We start from the raw sequence: 20989 nt of genomic DNA on the forward strand, positions 1-20989 counted from the left end.
AAGCACCCCTAAGCAAAAGAGCGAAGGGATCAACCATACAGATGGTTGTGAGCCACCATATGTGGTTGCTGGGAATTGAACTCAGGACCTCTGGAAGAGCAGTCGGGGCTCTTAACCACTGAGCCATCTCTCCAGCCCACAAGAACTCTTTAAGGCCCTGAATTGGAACCAAGAGCTTGGAAAGCTAGAGTGTGGTGGGGAGAGAGCACCCTTGGGTGACACTGAGGTGGGAGATCTCCCATGGAGGTCAGAACAGTGTCCCGGGCCTCAGCACTATGCCTGAACCTCACTCCTCGGGGCTGGCATTCCGTAGCCGTAGCTGCCTCTGGCTAGGCAGGGTCGGGTCCTTTGATCTCCTCTTTTCATCTCTATCTCCTTGGTCACTCACTGCTCAGTTCTCACTGCCTGATCCCTGAGCAGGGGCTGTGTCTTACCCTAGAGCCAAAGCCACCATCTGGCACCCAGTGAAGCAGGGGTGGGGGGTCCATTTCAAAAGGAAATAGTGTATGCTGTTCTTTGAAGGCAGTGGGTTGGGGCAACCAGGGATCCCAAGCTCCTGACTCTTTGCACATACACATGTGAGTCCCCTGACTCCTTGCACTCGTACCTGTGAGTGGACAGGGTGCACGTCCTAGGGAGAGATGAGTGTGGAAGTGTGTGGGGTTGACAGCCAGCCGTGGTCAGGGTGGGACAAGCCTCTGCTATGTTTCTGCAGGCGCGAATGGCTGGCGAGCGAGGAGCCAGCGCTGTGCTCTTTGACATCACAGAAGACCGATCAGCTGCTGAGCAGGTGCCTGGGGATCCGGGGAGGGTCTGGATGGAGGAAGGCAGGGTTCTTGGGGTGGAAGCAGAAGTCACACAGCCCTCTGGGGCTTGGTCCTCTGCAGCTGCAGCAGCCCCTGGGGCTGACTAAGCCGGTGGTGCTGATCTGGGGTAGTGATGCGGAGAAGCTGATGGAGTTTGTGTACAAGAATCGGAAGGCCTATGTGTGGATTGAGCTGAAGGAGCCCCCGGCTTGGGTAAGTACCTCAGGCCTGCCTCAGCCTTGCATCTTCAGTCCTCTCACCTTATCCACCACCACCACCTCCACCCCCGAACCCTCTAGTCCACCTTCAGCCCCTAGCCATGCATCTCTGGGAGTTTCTCCCCATCTCTGAACCTCCTGTACAAGATGAATAGATTGGGCCTGGGGGTCCTGAAGTAGTTTTCAGCTCTGTGGTTTAATGGCACAGAGAAGAGAAGCCTGCCTGCTGGGCTGCCAAACTCTAACCCCTAGTGCTCTCTAGGAAGGAGCTCCCTTTGGGAGCAAAGGGACCGGTTTTGCCTGCAAACACAGGTAGCACTTTTCACGGCTGCATCTGGAGACCGCTCTCCTGCAGCCCCAAGCAGAGAGGACTGCCCAGTCCAGTGAATTCCATCTCTTTATCCCTCAGGTGGGAGGGAAGCCCAGCGGCTCACGGCTCTCCCTGTTTTCTCTAGTATCCCTTCCCGACTTGGCCTGGCTCTTTCTAGAGTATGACCCTCTTCTCTGCTTCCCCCCCACACACCCCCAGGCAAATTACGATGTGTGGATCCTCCTGACTGTGGTGGGCACGGTCTTTGTGATCATCCTGGCTTCGGTGCTACGCATCAGGTGTCGCCCCCACCCTAGCAGACCGGTGAGCAGTGTGGGCTGCCCAATAGAAGCGGGTATGGGTGTAAATGTGGAGGGAGATAGAAAAACGTGAGGCAGACAGGTGTCTTATGACCATGAAACAGCCTCCATTTAAATAAACACTCTAAGCTCTCTGTTGGTTTTTAGCAGCCTCTCCAACCATCCATCCACCCATCCATCCATCCATCCACCCACCCACCCATTCATCATATATACTAAGTAATATCTATCAGTTTCAGGTGCTAGGAACGGTACCACAAATAAAACCAAAAATAAAACAACCCACCTCACCCCCCCCCCCCTTAAGAAGCTTTCTGGGGCTGGGGATTTAGCTCAGTGGTAGAGCGCTTACCTAGGAAGCGCAAGGCCCTGGGTTCGGTCCCCAGCTCCAGAAAAAAAAGAACCAAAAAAAAAAAAAAAAGAAGCTTTCTTTCATCAGGGTAGTGATGGTGGTGCACACCTTTAATCCCAGGATTTGGGAGGCAGAGGCAGGTGGATCTCTCCAGGTTCGAGGCCAGCCTGGTCTACAAAGCAAGTTCTAGGACAGCCAGGGCTACAAAGAGAAACCCTGTCTCAACCAACCAACCAACCAACCAACCAACCAAACAAACAAACAAACAAACAGCAGCTTTCATTCTAGTGGCGGGGGGAAAGGGGAAGCAGACAATAAAGGAAGTAAGATGTATAATATTTTCGATGGTAGCATGTGCTTGCTACACACAACAGTGAAATGGCAAAGAGGAACAGGCATGCTGGAGAGACAGGTTAACCTTTTCTAAACCAGTCCCAGTGTCTGCATCAAGAAAATGATGCTATAGCTCAGACCAGCAATGGGTGAGCGTGGGAGTTACTGTCTGTAACTCGGTTCAAAAGGATCCCCAGGCATACAGACAGACATGCAGACAAAACACTCATCCACACAGAATAGAATAATATTTAAAAATATTTGTTTGTTTGTTTTATGTGAGTACACTGTCACTCTCTTCAGTCACCCCAGAAGAGGGTGACTATTACAGATGGTTGTGAGCCACCATGTGGTTGCTGGGAATTGAACTCAGGACCTCTGGAAGAGCAGTCAGTGCTTTTAACCGCTGAGCCATCTCTCCAGCCCCATGTAATAATATCGAGTGTCATCAAAGAAAAGCCTAACAGAATTTATCGAGCTGGAGGGACAGAAGGTCACAGCTGTGCAGGAGCTCAGAAGGGCTGTGCCCTCAAGGGCACTCATTGGCCTGTGCGATCAATGGGGTGATGGGGCCCAGGAGAGAGGAAAGCAGAACTCTTGCCTCACTGTGAACTCCCTCCCTCTTCCCAGGACCCTCTTCAGCAGCGGACAGCCCGGGCCATCAGCCAGCTGGCCACCAGGAGGTACCAAGCCAGCTGTAGACGGGCTCGAGCTGAGTGGCCAGACTCAGGGAGCAGCAGCAGCTCGGCCCCTGTGTGTGCTATCTGTCTGGAAGAGTTCACAGAGGGGCAGGTGAGGTGGGCCAGGCTGGAGAAGGGGGTGGGAGCTGGGGCGCAGTGGACAGGTCTAGGTACGACTACATCATAAGTACATCTGGGTCTACGTGTCCTCCAAGGCAGGGATCACTCTAAGATGTGGCCGTTTTGCTGAGCTTCTAAGAATAAGCAGCGATAATCATTGAGAGGGAGCCTTGTGCCGGGCCACAGTGGCGCTTTAAGCACATTATCTCACGTTAGCCTTGTGACAGAGGAGGCTGGAGAATAGATTGGGTGCCTTATCCTTACTGTTGCAGAAACTGTTGAGAAACTAGAGCCAGGCCTTGTAGTGCCTGACTCTAATCCAGCCCGGGTGATAGGAAAAGACCTATGCAAGGGGTTGGGAATTTAGCTCAGTGGTGGAGCGCTTGCCTAGCAAGCGCAAGGCCCTGGGTTCGGCCCTCAGCTCAGGAAAAAAAAAAAAAGAACTATGCAAAACTGTCTCAAAAAAAAAAAAAAAAAAAAAAGGAAAACCAAAAACTTGCCCAGAGTCATACAGCTTAACACAAATCTATCAGCTACCAAAGGCCACACTGCCATTACTCCCTGTCCCTTTGCAAGTAGGCGGCTGCAGGAAGGCAAAGCCAAGAGGGAGTTAGGGAAGTCCTTGTAACCTTTGGTTGGGGCACTACTGTTTGCTTCAGGAGCTCCGGGTCATTTCCTGCCTCCACGAGTTTCATCGAACCTGTGTGGACCCCTGGCTACACCAGCATCGGACTTGCCCTCTCTGCATGTTCAACATCGTAGGTAGGAGGTGAACTGAGGGCATACAGGCGGATCCAGAACATAGCTGCCCTATGGGAAAGGGTTTTTCTCGTGAGGCTGAGGAGAAGCAGCCATGTTGGCTTCGGCTGCGAATTGCTCTAGAGTCCTGTGTCTGTTGGGGGAGGGCTGTCCATACTGAAGCCATCTTTGTTTTCTTAAAGAGTGCGTTTTCATGGCAGCGTTGCTTCTAAATCTGATTTATTTGCAAATTTGTTATTCTAAGGTCCTGGCAATAAAGGACCCTATTCTAATAAAATTGGTATAGCAATTTTCTAAAAGATGGGACTGAAATAAAAATCTTAAAGAAAAAGAACCTTGTGCTGGTCCAGCCGAGAGGACAGAGTGAGCTCGTGGTGGTCCTGTGTGAAAAAGCCATATACGGCGGGTGGGAGGAGCAGGGATAGACAGTCTGGCCATAAGGAGGAGGCAGGTTCAGGTGTGGGTATATATTAGATTAGATGTTCTCCATCCCCCTAACTGAGCTCAGAAGCTACCTATATAGGATCAGATGGATCACTACACCTTTCTGAGTTCATTCTCTGTATGAAGTCTATGTATGTGAAACCAAATTTCCATATTCTCTATTCTTTTCCCAGAGGGAGATTCATTTTCCCAAGCCCTGGGAGCTTCTCCATCCTACCAGGAACCAGGCAGAAGGCTCCACCTCATTCGCCAACATCCTGGCCACGCCCACTATCATCTCCCTTCTGCCTACCTGCTGGGCCCTTCCAGGAATTCAGTAGCCCAGACCCCAAGACCTAGACCCTTCCTGCCCTCCCAGGAGCCAAGTATGGGCTCTCGGCATCAGCGCCTTCCCAGGGCTTCCCATCTCCGGGCACCAGAAGAGCAGCAACACTTGGCAGTATCCCCTGGGCACCCCTACGCCCAGGGCTGGGGGCCAAATCGCCTCCGATGTACCTCTCAGCATCCCAACGCTTGCCCAGTGGCCCTACGGCGGGCCCGGCCTCATGAGAGCAGTGGGTCTGGAGAAAGCTACTGTACGGAACGCAGTGGTTACTTGGCTGATGGGCCAGCCAGCGACTCCAGCTCAGGGCCCTGTCATGGCTCTTCTAGTGACTCAGTGGTCAACTGCACGGACATCAGCCTGCAGGGCGTCCATGGCAGCAGTTCTACCTTCCGGAGCTCCCTGAGCAGTGACTTTGACCCCTTGGTATACTGTAGCCCTGAAGGGGCTCTCCAGGGGAAAGAGGTGCAACCTAGCATGACCTCTCGACCCCGCTCGTTGGACTCAGTGGTACCCACGGGGGAGACCCAGGTTTCCAGCCACATACACTATCACCGGCACCGCCACCACCACTACAAAAAGCAGTTCCAGTGGCATAGCAGGAAGCCTGGCCTAGAAACTGGGGTTCCACAGTCCAGGCCTGCTGCTTCTCACACTCAGCTGGAGCCATCTCTCCCTGACCAGCAGCTCACCACACCCAACCCAGCAGTTTCCTCAATGCTCCCCAACCCACAACGGCCCAGGGCCCTTACGGAGCCAGCCCCTGGCCTAGCAGAAGCTGTCAGCCCTAGCCCCAGTCCCAACCCCAGTCTTTTGAATTTGCAGAAATCCAACCTCCCCGTCAGATACCCACAGAGAAAACGGCGGGGTGGCCCCTCAGAAGCCCTGCCAACCTCTCAGCCCCAGGACTTGACTGTGCACACAGCTTGCCCCGTTCCCCCCCACTACAGCCCCAGTCTAGCATACCCTTGGCCCCCAGAGGTTCATCCATTGATATTCAGACCTCCAGGCCTGGATAGGAGGCTGCTACATGATGTACCAGGCCCCTGTTACTCAAGTTCACAGCCAGTGTGGTTGTATCTGAATCCCCGCCAGCCTCTGGGACCATGCTTACCTGGAGAGGGACATTCCAAGTGGAGTTTTGACACCCCAGAGGACAGGAGATGTCCTTACTCACACTGCCAGGTGCTGCCAGCCCAGCCTGGTGAGTGTTCAGGGAAGCAGGTGTTCTGGGAAAAGGAAACTATATCTGGATGCTGGAGGGCAGGCGAAAACAGCCAAGGGGTTGATGAACTGAAGAGATTATAACTTACCTGAAGCACAGAAATCATAGGTGGTTCTCAGCTTCCCTAGGGGCCCTTGGGTTTTGGTAAAGGAACTATTTAAGGTACCTGGCAATGTTGGCACACGGCTTTAATCCCAGCACTAGGAGGCAGAGAAAGGCAAATCTGTGAGTTCAAGGCCAGCCTGGCCTACAAAGTGAGTTCCAGAACAGCCAAGACTACACAGAGAAACCCTGACTCAAAAACAACAACAACAAATGAGGGGGGAGGGAGGACGAAGGTTTCTCTTCCAAGCACTCTTGTTAGTAAGGCCAGCCACTTTTTTTGTGGGAACTCTGTAAATCCTCAGCTCTAAGCCAAAGCTTTCCACATTTGTTTATGTAAACCATCTATCCTCTCCAAGACTCACTACCCCCCACCTTTGAGAGACACTGTACGGACGGTACACCTCTTTGCCTGTAGCCATTTCTAGAAGGACCCTTTTACCTCAAAGGAAGACCCCAGTGATCCTGAGATACAAATCCTAGAATCCTACAGACAGGACTTGAGAGCTACTGTCATTCATTCATTCATTCATTCATTCATTCATTCATTCATTCTTCATTCATTCCCTCCTCCTGATTACATGCTAGCTATATGATGCTAGGTCCTAGGCAGGCTTCTGAGGATTTGGACCTTGCCATCCAGAAGACCCAGGTCCATGGGGAGACAGGCATGCAAATAGTTAATGTATAGGATCACAGTGCCCATGGTCACGTGATATGAGCAGGGACCAGATGTTTGATGCTCCCTTCGGACTCTGTCATATTTGCTTCCACTGCTGGCAGAATCAGACCTCATTTTGCTCTAAGTTCGGTGCCTCTCTCTTCCTTGATCCTCACACTCACTGTTTCCTGTGCCTCTGCTAACTCTGACATCTTCTCACGTCCCCTGCTGATGGCTAGGGAGTACAGCCTAAAGGTCAAAGCAGCAGCCTCCCTCTGTCAGGGTCAGGAAGTTGAGGGGCCTGGACACCTGGTTGTTGTGTCCCACAGAGTTGTGCAGTGCAGCTGCCTCTGTCCCTCCATGCTACTGTCAGGGTCATCAGCCTTTTAAAGAACTATCTAGAACCTCTGGTATGCCCACAGGCAGGAGAAATCTAACCTAATGTTGCCTTCAGTGCTCCAGCGCCATCTAGATCCATCTAACTCCCTCCCTTCCTCTGCCCTCTGCTTTAATCAAGTTGGATAAATATGAATTATAGTTTCTGCTGCTCAGAATGTCCCACCAACTTCCCTGTCCCTACAAACCCAATTCTGTAAAACCAACTCATGCATCTTCCATCAGAAAATCTTTCCTCACTGCTGTGGGGTGTGCATTCCTCCCTCGATGCATCTCTCAGGACCCTGGTTCTCTCCCACTGTCATAATATCCACACACACACACACACACACACATACAATACCCATGTGCACGCACGCTGCTTTCTCTTCTAGCCTATTCTTTTGGATATTCTGTTCAGCAGATGGTAGCAAGCCAAGTTCACAATGAATGCCTAATAAATATTTATTGGGTGAATGAATGAATACTAAATTCCAGTCACAGCGCTTGCTGGGAGCACTTCTCTGGGTTTGTTTTTCTCTCCAGTTTCCCAATGGGCCCCTCTCAGCTTTCAACCTAATCACCTTCACAGACATATTTCCTGCTTCTCCCTCTCTGTGGTGCCTTCCTGCCACAGCCCCCACAGGTGGGAGAAGCAGGAGGTTAGTTGGACGGACCTGTGGTGACCTCTTTTCTCCCCCCTTCTCATGCAGGCTCGGAAGAGGAGCTTGAAGAGCTGTGTGAACAGGCTGTGTGACAGGAGTTGGTCAGATGAAGCTCTAACCTCGAGTGTGCTCCAGATGACTCAGGGTTCTACCTGGGACAGGGTCCTGCTCATGGGAGGAGCAAGGACCTTAGCAAGCATCTCCTTTTGCCATACTTCTGTGACCGATAGAAGTGTGCTGATGGTGGGTCGTGGGAGGTGCTGTTCCCAGACCCCAGTCATCTTGTCTGCACAACACACACCTACAGTGCAGAAAGTCTTGTGTCCAACCAGACAACCAGTCAGTATACATTTGTGGGGGAGACTCTTAAAGGCTGAGTTTTTGACAGGAAGCTATGACTGAATAGCTAGCTGTCCTAAAGGTGCTGCTCCTTCCTCAAGCCCTGCTGGGTTCCCCTGCTGGGTCTCCTTTGCCCCAGGCCTCAAGCTCACACAAGCCAGTGGGTTCAACTGAATGCACGACCACGTCTCACCTCCTTTCAAGGCCTCACTGGGGCAACTTCAGCTTTATCACTTCCTGTCTTCACAAATGAACAGTTTAGGTGAGCCCCACTCCCAAGAGAGGTCTCTGTACCTTCTCCAGCCGGCACCTGCCTGCTTGGTGCTCAGGGAGGAGTGCTTCTTCCTTTTTGTTCTTAAACTAATCTTACCCCGCAGGCTTGGGGGAGCCAAGGAATAGAGTTCTGTCCCAGAGGTGGGTAGTGTGACAGACCTGGGATGAATCTTTTGCTTATCAAACTTCTTGTCACTCCAGCAAACCCAGTTCCTCTGAGGTAGAGAACAGGAATGGAAGGAATTAATGCTCCTTGAAGCTTTCCTATCTCTAAGTCCAAGGCAGGCAGAAAGGAATGTCTACTAAACTTCATTTGGGAAGAGGGGGATGAAAGGAAGGCAGAGAGAGCACAGCTACAGCCCAGAAAGGACGGGATTCTTCTCTGAGAGATTCTTGGAGCAGAGATGGAGAAAGATAACATTCGACCTCCTGGGTCACCTTCCCAGTATAAGCCATACAAACCAGCAACCCACCTGAAGGTGTGCAAGTGGAATTGGGGTAAAGAGTTGGCCTGGGCAGCTTGTGCCAAGTGGGCAAGGGCTGACGAGCCTCCTGTGGCTCTTCACCCCAGGGCATCCTGACCATGTCAGCCCCTCAGGCAGCATCCTTGCCTGAAATGTGAATGTGGGGGCAAAGTGGGCAGAGGATCCTACTGGGGAACCTTGTCTCCTCAGAGTCAATGGGGAGACAAGCATCCAGGCACCCACATGGGTATTTATATCTGAACCAGACAGAAAGACGCTTGAATCAGGCACTATGTTGAGAAATGTATTTATTTGCTAATATATTTATCCATAAATATGATCTGGCTTTGTGGTTTTGTGTCATGGTTTTTCACTCAGGATAGCAATTCCATCTTCTCTATTTTCTTCCCTTGGATTTTTTGAGGCCTAGCCTGACCCCCAATTCACTGCACAGCTGAGATCTAATCTCTAACCTCGAACTGGTCCTCTTCCCCACTCCCAATTACTGAGATCATAGGCATTTACCATTATTCCCTCTGGTTCTGTATGCTACTATATGAAGTATGAAACATCACCAGTAAGGATAGGGTAGTTTTAACTCCCCAGAAAGATCAGAGAGAGCAGCATGCTTGGTTCTCATCATGACTCAGTTATTTATCTGTACTGTACTGTTGATCACTCTGATGCTTCAGTGACTGACTTTGTGACCTTTCAATACCGCACGCAAATATTGCACCTTGGTATGTGTGCATGCGTGTGTATTCATATGAGTGCGAGGGCAAGTTCCAGGACAGCCAGAGCTACATAACAAAGACTTTCAAAACAAAGACCTTCAAAACAAACATAACAAACAACAAAAGGGCTCCTCCCTTGAACTTGCCTGAGTTCCTGGGATCAGCCTATCTGGCCCCCAGCGCTATGATTATAGTAGCATACCATCATGCTCAACTTTTATGTGGTGGGTCCTGAGTCAGCTCTGCAGCAGGGTGCCTGCCTTTTTCCATAAATAAAATGATCCTCCTTCAGAATTGATACAAGACTTACATGAGATAGCATAGTGAAAATATATTCCAAACTGAAAAGAGATTTCCCAGTGCTAGAAAGAATCTAAAACCTAGTCACTGACCCCATTTGAATGCAATTTGGGACAAAGCCAAGAATCAGTCTTGCTGTGGTTCAGGTTCAATTAGAAGACCCGGGAGGACAGATCAGCAGGGATCGCAACTATTTATATCCCAGCGCTCCAATTCAGATAAACATAAATGACTAGGCTTTGCCTACACTCCAAGAGAAATGGTGCTTTCTCTGTATCCATTCCTGTGGGGGGGTCCCTGCAAAAACGGTCAGGAAGAGCCTTTCCTCTGTTCACACTGCACCAGACCTCGTACTTCTGTATGATTCGCTCAGGATAGTGTCTGGGTGCCACTTTAGAAGGCAAGGAATTTTGCGTCCTACACAGTACAATGGCAGCCAGGGTGGGGGATGAGTATGAGAAGTGAGATACCTAATCTACAGATGTTCTCACGGAATTATGTCTAAATGTGCCAAGAGTTTTACAAAGCGTAAATTACGAGCCAGGCATGCAATCGAGAGGCTTTTAGGAGGAATTAAATACGCGTCTCCCCCTACCCAACACCCCCCTTACCCATCCCCCAGTCGGCCCGGCTCAAGCTAGCATTCCTGTGGACAGCAAAGGAAACCCTATCACACTCTCGCAGTTACAAGAAGGGGTGGGGCCTCCTCGGGTTTTTGTCTCTGCAGACATCCAGAAAGGCAAGACTCATTGCTCAAGCTTTAAAACAACCTAGCGTGAAGCGGTGGGCTTGTATTCTGAATATTCGGGTGACTGAGACGAGGGCCGGGAGTACCAGGTCGGCCTTATGTCAGAAAAGTCAAATACACAGGTGTGGTGGTGGGCGCCCATAATCCCAGTACTCTGAAAGGCAGGAAGATCAGGAGTTCAAGGTCACCGTCCGGTGCTCTGAGAGTTGGAGGCCACTTTAGGAATTACCATTTACTGTCTCAATAAATAAGCAAACAAAACAATCTAGGGCCTCCTCCGGAATCTGGAAAGAACCCGGGCCTGCAGCCTGACCGCTACATCAAAAGGCCCGCGTAGCGCTGCGTAGTTCCGCAAGCCGCTCCGCTCCACGCCTCCTGCGCATGCTCCAACCGCACCCTTCTACCCTCCCAGCCGAACCCTACAGTCCCCGACACACCGTCTTCCGCTCGCTCTCGCGAGTCCAGGTGACGGGGGCGCGCGCGGCCCAGGTGGCTGTCGGCTGCCCCGCCCACCGCTCCTGCGGGAGAAACCATCTTCTCCAAGGGGGGGGGCCTGCGAATGTCTGTACCGGAAACGGAAGTTACGTACAGGAAGCGACCGGCATTCTGGGTAATAATCTGTTTACTTCCTGTGGCCGTGGAACCCGTATTATCGTATACGGCGAGAATGGCCCTGGAGACGGTGCCAAAGGACCTGCGGCATCTGCGAGCTTGTTTGCTGTGCTCGTTAGTCAAGGTATCCGTCGGAGCCTTGGTTGTAGGAGCGATTGAGGAGGCAAAATGGGAGAAAGTGGGTGAAATGGGGCCAGACACAGGAAAGAAAAGGCCTGAGATTCAGGGAGTGGGAAGACTAAGGGAGCCGTTGTTTACGTCCAAGGAACGTGAGCTGGGCATTCGTGCCTGCTAGGGTTTGCGTTTCAGTTCTCAGCTTAACTTAGCAGAAGTTTGTTTCCCCAACAGAGTTCGGTGAACTTACTGTGTTGGACTGGAAAGACGCTAGGAGCCAAAGCATCTGAGAGAGTAGCTGAAGAGAACACCTGACCCCAAAGAGACTAGAAAAAAATATATGTAAGCTGAGTTAGGGACGGGAGGTGTGAGGGTAGTGTTTAGGAATCGTTTGGAGAGCAGTAGGTGTTGGATTATATAGAGGATGAAGAGGTTGGCCTCGTCGAAATATTAAGACGTCGTTTATGCTCATAATGGCTGTATCTTTTCCTTTCCAGACTATAGACCAGTTTGAATATGATGGGTGTGACAATTGCGATGCATACCTACAAATGAAGGGCAACAGAGAGATGGTGTACGACTGCACCAGCTCTTCATTTGATGGGTAAGGCCCTTTCATGTTCCTTTCTTTACTTCTGCACAATCTTGGCTATGACTCAAGACGTTAGTATGGGGCAGATTTTTGAGGATGTTAAGAATAGCTTAACAGTTCTTTGGAGAGCTACTAATTCTATGTGTCCAGCCCAGTACCTGTGAGCATCTGTGGCTGCTGAGTACTTGACATGTGGCTAGTTCAAATTAGGATATGCTTAAGTGTCAGTACATTCAGCGTGAGGAAATAGAATGTCAAATATCTGATTCTTTTTTTAAAGATTAGTTAAAAGTAGAAATAATGTTTTAGGGTTATTTGGTTAAAATAAATGTTGAAGTTAATTTCATCTTTTACTGTTTTAAACAGTGGCTAGAGGACATTTAAAATGGTGTGTGCTTTTTCTGTAGTCCTATTTAGCAATGCTTCACAACTCTTGTCCACTCAATTATAGTTGAGTCTGTTTATGTTGTGTATAAATGCCTGCCACAGGACATACGAGGTGGTAGATCCTTAATGTTGAAGGGTTGGAAGTAGAATGCAGCAGTAGAGCAGGTGACTACCATCTACAAGGCCTGGGTTTAATTCATTTTTTTTTAAAGATGTATTTATTTTATGTATGTATGTACACTGTAGCTGTCTTCAGGCACACCAGAAGAGGGTATCAGATCTCATTATAGATGGTCGTGAGCCACCATATGGTTGCTGAGAATTGAACTCAGGACCTCTGGAAGAGCGGTCGGGGCTCTTAACCTCTGAGCCATCTCTCCAGCCCCCCTGGTTTAATTCCTAATGCTCCTCCAAAAAGGTTGGCTACATGAAAGATCTGTTTTGAAAATGAAGGGGTACAGTACAGTAATCCATTCCCTCATACATTTTCTTGGTGAATATGGTGTCTTGCACCTATAATCGCATCATCTAAGAGGGCGACACCAGAGAGTGGGGGGTTCAGAACAAGCCTCAGATGTGTAGTGAGTTTGAGGCCAGCCTGAGCTACATGAGACCCTGTTTCAAACAAGACCAGCTAGATATCCCAGCAGGTTAAGATGCCTGATGGCAGACCTGATAACCTTGACTTCAGTCCCTGGATCCCACAAGGTGGCAGGAGAGAACTGAGTCCCTGGAATTGTTTTCTGACCACAACACATTCACCCTGGCATCCATATGTGAGAGAGGGTGCGCGGCAAGCTCGTGCACATAACCCCAAGTAAGTTAACTAGAAAAAATGATAATAAAACAAAATGGGAGAAGCAAAAGTGGTCTGGTCTTTTTCTTCAAGGCAGCAGCACTGCTATGTTTCTTCTGGACTGCAGGCCAATTAAAGACTGCGTAAGGTTAGTGCTTGTTAAAGTTCTGTGAAGGTGGGTCTGATCTCCTCTAGGGGAGAATGAAAGATTGGGCACAGAGATGCAGGTTTGGAACCTTTAGCTCCTGTGCCTGCAAATGCACATTTCCTGTATTCTCACCCCTTTGTTTCTTCATCAGCCATTCAAGGTTGATGATGAGTGACAAAGCTGGGAGTGTTGATGCAGCCTTCAGTCCTAGCTTAAGATGAGGGTGGGCTTGGGGGGAAGACAAGTGTCAGGTAGCCCTCTGCCGCATCTTGAGACCTGCATCTAAAAATACAAAAGTAAACTGGAGTCACTCTCATCTATAAGGGAACGCCTGTGCTGGCTGCTTTGAAAGACATAAGAGTCACTTTGAATCCTTATCAATTTAACCTGTTTAAAGCAGAGGATGGTCTTATTGGGTCCCAGTGGGAGGAGAAGCCCTTGGTCCTGCCAAGGCTGGATGCCCCAGTGTAGGGGAATGTCAGGGTAAGGAGGCAGGAAGGGATGGGTGAGTGGGTGGGGAAACACCCTCATAGAGGCAGGGGGAGGGGGAGTGGGATAAGGGGTTTATGAACAGGAAACCAGGAAAGGGGATAGCATTTGAAATGTAAATTAAAAATTCAATTAAAAAGCAATCACAGGAAAAAATTATTTTAAAGATATGCTTTGTTTTTAAATTATGTATATGTGTGTGGCTAGGTGCACATGATTACAAGGGCCCAAAAAGGCCAGAGTCCTTGGAGCTAGAGTTACAGGCAGTTATGACCTGTCCTGTGTGGATGCTGGGAACTACACTTGTGTCCTCTTGAAGAGCAGTGTGTGCTGTTAATCACTGAGCAGCCTTACCAGTTTCCAAAAGTTTCTCTTTAAAGTTTGCTTTTTTTTTTTTTTTTTGGTTCTTTTTTTCGGAGCTGGGGACCGAACCCAGGGCCTTGCGCTCCCTAGGCAAGCGCTCTACCACTGAGCTAAATCCCCAACCCAAGTTTGCTATTTTTTTTAAATATTTATTTATTTGTTTTATGTGAGTACACTGTCACTCTCTCAGTCACCCCAGAAGAGAGCATTAGCTCCTATTATAGATGGTTGTGAGCCACCATGTGGTTGCTGGGAACTGAACTCAGGACCTCTGAAAGAGCAGTCAGTGCTCTTAACTGCTGAGCCATCTCTCCAGCCCCGCTATTTTTACTATATATAAAACACAGATTTTTAAAAGATTATCATCTGCTGATGCCGTGGTTTCTTACCTTGTGCCCATTGTGAAGAGTACATTTAGTAGATTAACTACACTTACAGCCTTAAGCCCCTGTGTCAGGGCTTTTGGGTGTGTGTGTTCATAGAATGGCTGTGTCATAATGTAACAACTAGTTCTTTAAGGTTCCAGTTTCTCCCTCCTTCCTAACTCCTACTGCTTTCTGGGTTTCTGTTCTTGTGTTGTTTGGTTGGGGTTCTTGTGTTGTTTGTTTGCGGATTTGTTTATTATTATTTTGTATTTTTTTCTTTGAGACAGGGTTTCTCTGTCTCCTGGCTGGCCTCAAACTCAAAGAGATCCACCTACCTCTATGTCCAGAGCCTTGGGATTATAGGTGTGTACTTCTCCTGGCTTTCTTATTTGTTGTCTTTGTAGAGCCACCCTGCTGAGTGTGGATTATATTTTTATAATTGTTAGGGCTGGAGAGATGGCTCAGCGGTTAAAAGCACTGACTTCTCTTCCAGAGGTTCTGAGTTCAATTCCCAGCAACCACATGGTGGCTCACAACCATCTGTAATGGAATCTGATGCCCTCTTCTGGTGTGTCTGAAGTCAGCTACAGTGTACTTATATATAATAAATACATGTATCTTTAAAAAAAAGATAGTTGTTACTATAATAGATCAACCCTCTTTTTAAATTTATTTTGGAAACAGGGTTATTTTTAAGTTGGTCAAATAGACCTTGGACTGGAAATCTGCTTTAGCCTCCTGAGTGACTGGAATTGCAGACTGCCTGATCAGGCCTGACTAAAATTGTAGGATTTCAGAAAAAGTTGAGATGAGGTAGAAAGGACTTTTCAAATATTACTGAGAGGGTCGATTGTGAAGGGCAGAGGAAGTCCAGAGCTGGTGGGAGAGCCTGTGTAACCATCTGTCCCGGATCACTGCAGAGCTGCTTGCTCTTTTACCCTTCTTCCCCTCCTGGACATCAGCGTTGCTGCTGGGGAAATGGGCAGCCATGGAGGAGGCAGTCAGCAGTGCCAGTCCTAGTAACTATTGACTGGGTGGATGAATAACCAATAACCCATAGCACCTGTCTACTCATGTAGTGGCTTTCTAGCCCTTTAGTGGCTTTCTGCTCCTCAGCCTATGGAAGCAGAGCTATCTGTCAAAGGACTGTTGGAATGGGAAGGGACACTTGGCGTCTACTCTGTCGGTGTCTGTACTGTCTCGGCCTTAGTCTCACTGGTGAGAATCTGTGAAATGTCTCCAGCTGTGCTTGAGACTGCACAGCTCATTAAAGGAAGGGGTTGTCCAAGTCCAGTTTGCTTTCAGGAAAAGGATCCATTGTTTTGACTCCTTTGTACCAGGCTCCAGACCCCCTCGTGATTGGGCTGGGTGTCTTCAGTACTGGACATCCACAGGTAAAGCTCTTCTTACTGGCTGGACATAGACTGCAAGGCCTTTGTCACTCCCTTCCTCAGTGGTGCCTTGCCTGGAGCTGTTCCTGCTGTGCTCAGCAGCCCCTCTGGCAGGGCAGGCTCAGGCTGACTCTTCGTCCTCCCTCTCTAGAATCATCGCGATGATGAGTCCAGAGGACAGCTGGGTCTCCAAGTGGCAGCGCGTCAGTAAGTGTCTTTCCTGTCCTCCTATCCTGGCCTGTGCAGTGTTGGGAACGTGCCTGAGGCTCTGCAAGGATGAGGGAAAGATGGGGTAGAGAACAGCCGAGCCTTGGGGCTGGAAGATGGCTCAGCAATGCCACACTAGCCAGCGTGGGTCTGCTCTTGGGGAACCACATATTGGAAGGAGAGAACTGACTGTAAATTGTCTTCTCACCTTCCACACGTGCACCATGGAATGTTTTACACACACACACACACACAGACTCACATACATAGACTCACAGACACACAGACTCACACACAGACTCACACGCATGCGTGCACCCTAGCTCTCTTCTATTTGGGCTTAATTTTTCATTGGTTTTTCAGTCTTAACTCATTCCTATTTTAATCTCCTCTCTTCCTCAGGTAACTTTAAGCCAGGTGTATATGCTGTGTCAGTCACTGGTCGTCTGCCCCAAGGTAATAGTTGTAACAGCAGCATTGGGCATCTGTCAGGCCCAGCAGAAGCCTCTGTTTCCCAGTAGCTCTTTGCCTGGATCTTAGGTGATAGTCAGGCAACTACAGTGCTGGGGGATTTGGGGGGACATCTTTATCCTCCTAACTCTCATGGGACTGTTTCTTTTTCTGTCATAGGAATTGTGCGGGAGCTGAAAAGTCGAGGAGTGGCCTACAAATCGAGAGACACAGCAATAAAGACCTAGCTAGATGCAGGCCATAGCGTCTTGTTCTCTACTTCTGTCCTTGTTTTCTTGTGGAACTAAAAGGTGGGACCCAAAGACTCCTTGCCCTCCAGCTCAGGATCAGCAGACCCCGTGAAGGCAGCACATCCGGCCTTAAGTCACCTCCCTTTCTCTGACCACTGGTGAAGTGGGAGTGTCTGAGTGGATTCTCAGAGGCTGTATCAGGAGAGTAAGATGCTGATTTCCCACCTCTGTTCAGGGTTTTGCCTTTGTCCATGGGCAGGACTTTGGTTCAAATGCCAATAAAACAAACCTTTGGAGTACTTAAACAAAACTTAAAGAGTACTAAGGCCTGTGCCTTTGTACCTTTTCCTCTCAGGATGAAGCCTCACTTCCCTGCTGACCGGAAGTCCAATATCCTGTCCTCTCTCCCTGGTGTACCCTCCTTTGAAGGAATCAAGGCTGCTTGGTGCCTTTTTCCTTGACCCTCTTTCACTTCCCTCTCTTCCTTTGTCTCTTTTCTTTGCTCCTGTTGTACCTTTGCCAGGTGATCTGGGTTTTTGTGTTTCCATGGAAAACAGGCCCTCCTTTGGCTAAGAAGGGAGCCATGGGTAATGCCACATTGGCCAAGATGTCTTTCTTTCTTTTCTTTTTTTTTTAATAATAAAACATTTACCATATATTCTCACTAAATCACAGAAATTGTTTCCCCATTTTAGTTTCTCTTCAGTCTCCATCTGTGAAATAGGAGTGGTCGCTCCTGTTTATTGCCCTGTCTGTTTATTTTAGGGTTGTGAGGACTGGAAATGAAGAATAAGACAAGTAGGAAGCTCCCCTAAAAGGGCCCAATGTGGCACATGCCTGAAATCCAGCACACAGAATCTGAGGTTGGGGTTTAGGTCAAGTCTGGGTTATATAATGGACTCCCATCTCAGAAAGCCAAATAATACTAAAGAATGATGTGTAAAGTGTGTTGTCTGGTTACCCTGCTGTTTTTCAGTATTTATACCGTCTTCACAGTTAGGCAGACGTGGGGATGGTGCCCAGAGTCTTTCTGCTGGGGGAGCACCACCTTGCTAGTGGGGATACCTGCACTAGACTCTGTCCCCGCTATTGTCACCTGTAGAAAGTATGAGGAGGAAGATTGCTGACCCAGTGGCTGTCTCTTGGCCCTGTGTTTGTCATCCCAGCCTGTGGAAAGCAGACTGGTAGTGACCAGGCTACTCATGTCCACTCACGGATCCCCACCAGGAGTGTCTTCACTTGCATCATCAAGCTCTGAGGGAACAGATCATCACCCTCAATTCCAAACCAAGCTGTTGAAGGAGTTCTCTAGCCCAACCATCCAAAATGAAACACCATCGCTGGCAAGTTCTTCAGGGAGTCTCATTTGGAAAGGGGCCTCGGTGGCTAGCCAGAGTAATTCTGTCAGGCTGAAACTTACCTCCTGGAGGGAAAGAAAGTTTCCCAGGAGCTGAGCCTGTGCAGTCAACGCCTCTGCTTTCACTGGCCTTTTCAGAAGTCCCCTGGAAAGCCCCAGCTGCTGCTCTGCGTACATGACCCGGATGTGACTGTGTGGTGAGAATGGAAACAGTTGTGGGGAGGGGAGGCAAGAGTCTGTACAAATAACCACACTGGGGCTGCTGGAGTCCCACACCTTCTGGGCCCCAACTGTCAATCTCACAGGAAGTGAAAGACACAGCCACTAACAACCGTGGGGGGCACGACGGGTCTTGTTGCAGCTTCCCCCACCTGGGAGTTACTTTTCCATCCCCCTCATCTTGTGGTACCGGGACATGTATTAGCTGCTGCCCAGCAGCCCAGACAGGCAAAGTGCTAGAGTCACATTCTTCCTTTGAGCCAAAAGATGGTTGAGGCAGGAATTTGGTTCTGGGCTCTCAGGGTGGGCTGCCCTGTGGCACAGGAGCCTTTCAAATTCCAGAACTGCGGTCTGCGTTCTGCTACCTTAGGGGTTCAGTGCTTAAGTTTAGACCTATCCTGGCTTAGGAGGTTTGAGTGGGCCCAGAGTCTTAAGCTACTCCCCTTGACTTCTTCAGTGCCAGGGGTTAAACCTTGAGCCTCAGGCATGCTAGGTAAGCATTCTACCACTGAGCTATCCCCACCCCTTTTGCTTTTGGGGTCATACCTCACTAGTATTCTACACTGGCTAGAAAGTCACTCTAATGCAGGCTGGCTTTGAGCTTGGCATCCTCTTCCCTCCCAAGTAACTGGGATGGCAGGTGTGCACCATGAGGCCTTCTTGTTCAGTGGTTTGACCTCTGTCCCTTGAGGGGGACAAGGCTCCTCCCCTGTTTAAGTGGGTCGATTCAGCTTAGACAAAACTAGAAACAGCACCCATCAAGCTGCTTTGAGACTGCTGCTTCATCCTCACATTCTGCCTCCTGGTATTAGTCTCCCCAAAGCTGAGGGACACAGTGACAGCTTGGTGGTGACTAGAAGCTGGTAGAACCAAGAGACACGATGTCTCAGCAGAGAGCAGTTTCCCTAAGAATAAGGGTGACAGGATGGCTTGCCAGGCTGGGGGCAGACACTGCTCTTGAGGTAGGCACCATGTTGCCCTCAGCCTGTCAACAGCCAGCTGCTCAAGTCTCCAGGCCTGGCACCTCTCAGACGACTGATCTCTGTGCATATCAGAGGCAGATAGGTAATAGTAAAGACAGACTTCGCTTCAGAAATCTAGCTCCTACTTCAAAAAGACTGATGTAAATAGTATTTGGTAGTTGACAAAGATCTTTGACATCCATGATCTCATCCAATCTTTACAAACTCCTAGGACATAGCCCTTGTTTAGCAACAGGGGCCAGCTGTGAGGGTTAACATGGCTTAGCCAGATTAAGTAGTGGGGCCTTAGCTCAAACAATACAATGTCCACAGTTGAGCACTGATGTTTCTCATCTGGTTCCTGCCTATATGAGGGTAAGCATACCTTCATAATGTGAGGCGTTAGCTTTTTGTTTGAAGTCATAACACTTTGTCCTGGCATCCAGGACCCTGCTGACCTCCCTATGTAATTCCGTTAGTCCCCAGTCTAAACTTGTCTACAAGGCAGTGGAGTGCTAGGCTAGAGAAGAGGTCAAACGGGGCCAGCCCTTTGGTTCTCTTCATCATCATCTTCCATTCATCTCCAAGTCCTAGGCACCTGCCAACCTGTTCCCGAGTCTCCCATCCTCTTTGGCATTGTCCTTTCTTCCCCCTCCACCTGAGCCTGATTGCCCCTACCCCCCCCCCCCCAGCCTGATGGAACACAGACATTTGTGTGTGATGACCCTGCTGAGGGCAAGAACCCCTGCATCCCAGACCTGCTGCCTCTGCCAACCCTGTCCTTGTGACTTTAAATTATGGTGTTTACACATTTTCTTCTTTTCCTTTTTTTCTCTTTTCTTCTTTTCTTTTGTCTTCTCTCCTTTTTTTTTTTTTTTTTTTTTTTTTTTTTGAGACAGGGTCTCACTATTGTAACCCTTTCTGATTAACCTAGAACTCACTGAAACAGACTACAGTTGGACTTAGAGATCCACCTTCCTCTGCCTCCCAAGAGCTGGCACTAAAAGCATGTGTTACTGTGCTCAGTCAGTGCAAAGCTTCTCTACAAAACCCAGCTGACAAAGCTACAGCACTAGTTGGCAAGACAGATGCACCTGTGTTAGGCACGGGTGGGAGAGAGCATGCAGGACACCGAAGGGCCAGGAAGGAATATTATTTCCCTTGTTCTCAAGCAAGCACTCTACTACTGAGCTACACCTCTCCCCCGCCTTGTTATTCAAACTGGTCTAGAACTTAACTCTATACCCCAGGCTGGCCTTGAACTTTACAGAGATCTGCCTACTTCTGCTAGTGCTGAGACCAAAGGTGTATACCACCACTGCTCAGCGTGCTTTGAACTTGTAATCCTCCCAAGTAGCTGGTATTGCAGTCCTACCCATCTAAATGTGCCCCTCTCTCCCCCCACTTCCTCCCCACCTCTGAGTGTGTATGTGCTGCTGAGGATTTGAACCAGGGGATCTTGTGCATCCAGTGTTCCGCCATTGAGATACATGCCTAGTCTTTTTTTTTTAATGTATTACGTACTTTGCCATCTGCACACAAGAATCAGGGTTTGACTTAACCTCTATTTAGCTCAAAGTCATTGTCAGGAGCCTTCGTCTTTGCATCCTGTGTTAAGATGGTTTCAAGGCTAATTATTTTTCTACTTCTTAGATTCACAGCCTGTCAGCTGTCGCATATGTCATTCATTCATGGCTGTCTCCCTTCTAGTTTTGCTTGAACTGAAGGAACAGACG

The 20989-nt window shown here is 49.1% G+C and overlaps 2 protein-coding genes and 1 long non-coding RNA gene across 18 annotated transcripts in view; 2 read left to right on the forward strand and 1 right to left on the reverse strand.

The window, feature by feature from the left end:
- Window positions 1-9108, forward strand: part of Rnf43 (ring finger protein 43) — a 75797-nt gene extending 66689 nt beyond the window's left edge. For 5 of the 10 annotated variants that reach the window (XM_063269093.1, XM_039086050.2, XM_006247090.5 and 2 more), the window contains 6 exons: window positions 716-790; window positions 888-1019; window positions 1554-1658; window positions 2970-3131; window positions 3799-3901; window positions 4516-7519. In XM_063269093.1, the coding sequence (XP_063125163.1) occupies window positions 716-790; window positions 888-1019; window positions 1554-1658; window positions 2970-3131; window positions 3799-3901; window positions 4516-5972 (2034 nt within the window). In that variant the 3' untranslated portion in view covers window positions 5973-7519. Of the gene's footprint in view, window positions 1-4; window positions 227-715; window positions 791-887; window positions 1020-1553; window positions 1659-2969; window positions 3132-3798; window positions 3902-4515; window positions 7520-7740 lie in introns of those variants that run through there. The other 5 variants (XM_063269094.1, XM_063269095.1, XM_063269096.1 and 2 more) reach the window with 2 other exon arrangements.
- Window positions 9109-11127: 2019 nt separating this feature from the next.
- Supt4h1 (SPT4 homolog, DSIF elongation factor subunit) lies at window positions 11128-17389 on the forward strand. 7 transcript variants are annotated; one of them, XM_039085572.2, is made up of 6 exons: window positions 11147-11286; window positions 11774-11880; window positions 13145-13199; window positions 15959-16014; window positions 16417-16470; window positions 16645-17384. In XM_039085572.2, exons 2-6 carry the CDS (start codon window positions 11877-11879, stop codon window positions 16710-16712), a joined length of 237 nt encoding a protein of 78 aa, XP_038941500.1. In that variant the 5' UTR covers window positions 11147-11286; window positions 11774-11876; the 3' UTR covers window positions 16713-17384. The 7 variants fall into 7 exon arrangements, with proteins under 7 accessions (XP_063124771.1, XP_063124772.1, XP_038941498.1 ...); XM_039085571.2 differs by lacking the exon at window positions 13145-13199 and adding an exon at window positions 14704-14779; XM_039085568.2 differs by having other exon boundaries at window positions 11153-11286; window positions 13149-13199.
- LOC134480847 (uncharacterized) lies at window positions 15711-19914 on the reverse strand. The gene is made up of 2 exons (XR_010055726.1): window positions 18136-19914; window positions 15711-16075 (listed from the first exon to the last, which is right to left on the reverse strand). It is a non-coding gene; the product is annotated as an uncharacterized LOC134480847 (long non-coding RNA).
- Between the last annotated feature and the right edge of the window lie 1075 nt (window positions 19915-20989).

The sequence above is a fragment of the Rattus norvegicus genome, chromosome 10 (assembly GCF_036323735.1).
Source record: "Rattus norvegicus strain BN/NHsdMcwi chromosome 10, GRCr8, whole genome shotgun sequence".
Taxonomy (NCBI): Eukaryota; Metazoa; Chordata; class Mammalia; order Rodentia; family Muridae; genus Rattus; species Rattus norvegicus.

Coding starts and splice junctions, on each gene's coding strand:
- Supt4h1 (XM_039085568.2), top strand. CDS start 11,218: ATGGCCCTGGAGACGGTGCCAAAGGACCTGCGGCATCTGCGAGCTTGT. Junction 16,015..16,416: donor CTCCAAGTGGCAGCGCGTCA/GTAAGTGTCTTT, acceptor TCTCTTCCTCAG/GTAACTTTAAGCCAGGTGTA. Junction 16,471..16,644: donor CACTGGTCGTCTGCCCCAAG/GTAATAGTTGTA, acceptor TTTCTGTCATAG/GAATTGTGCGGGAGCTGAAA.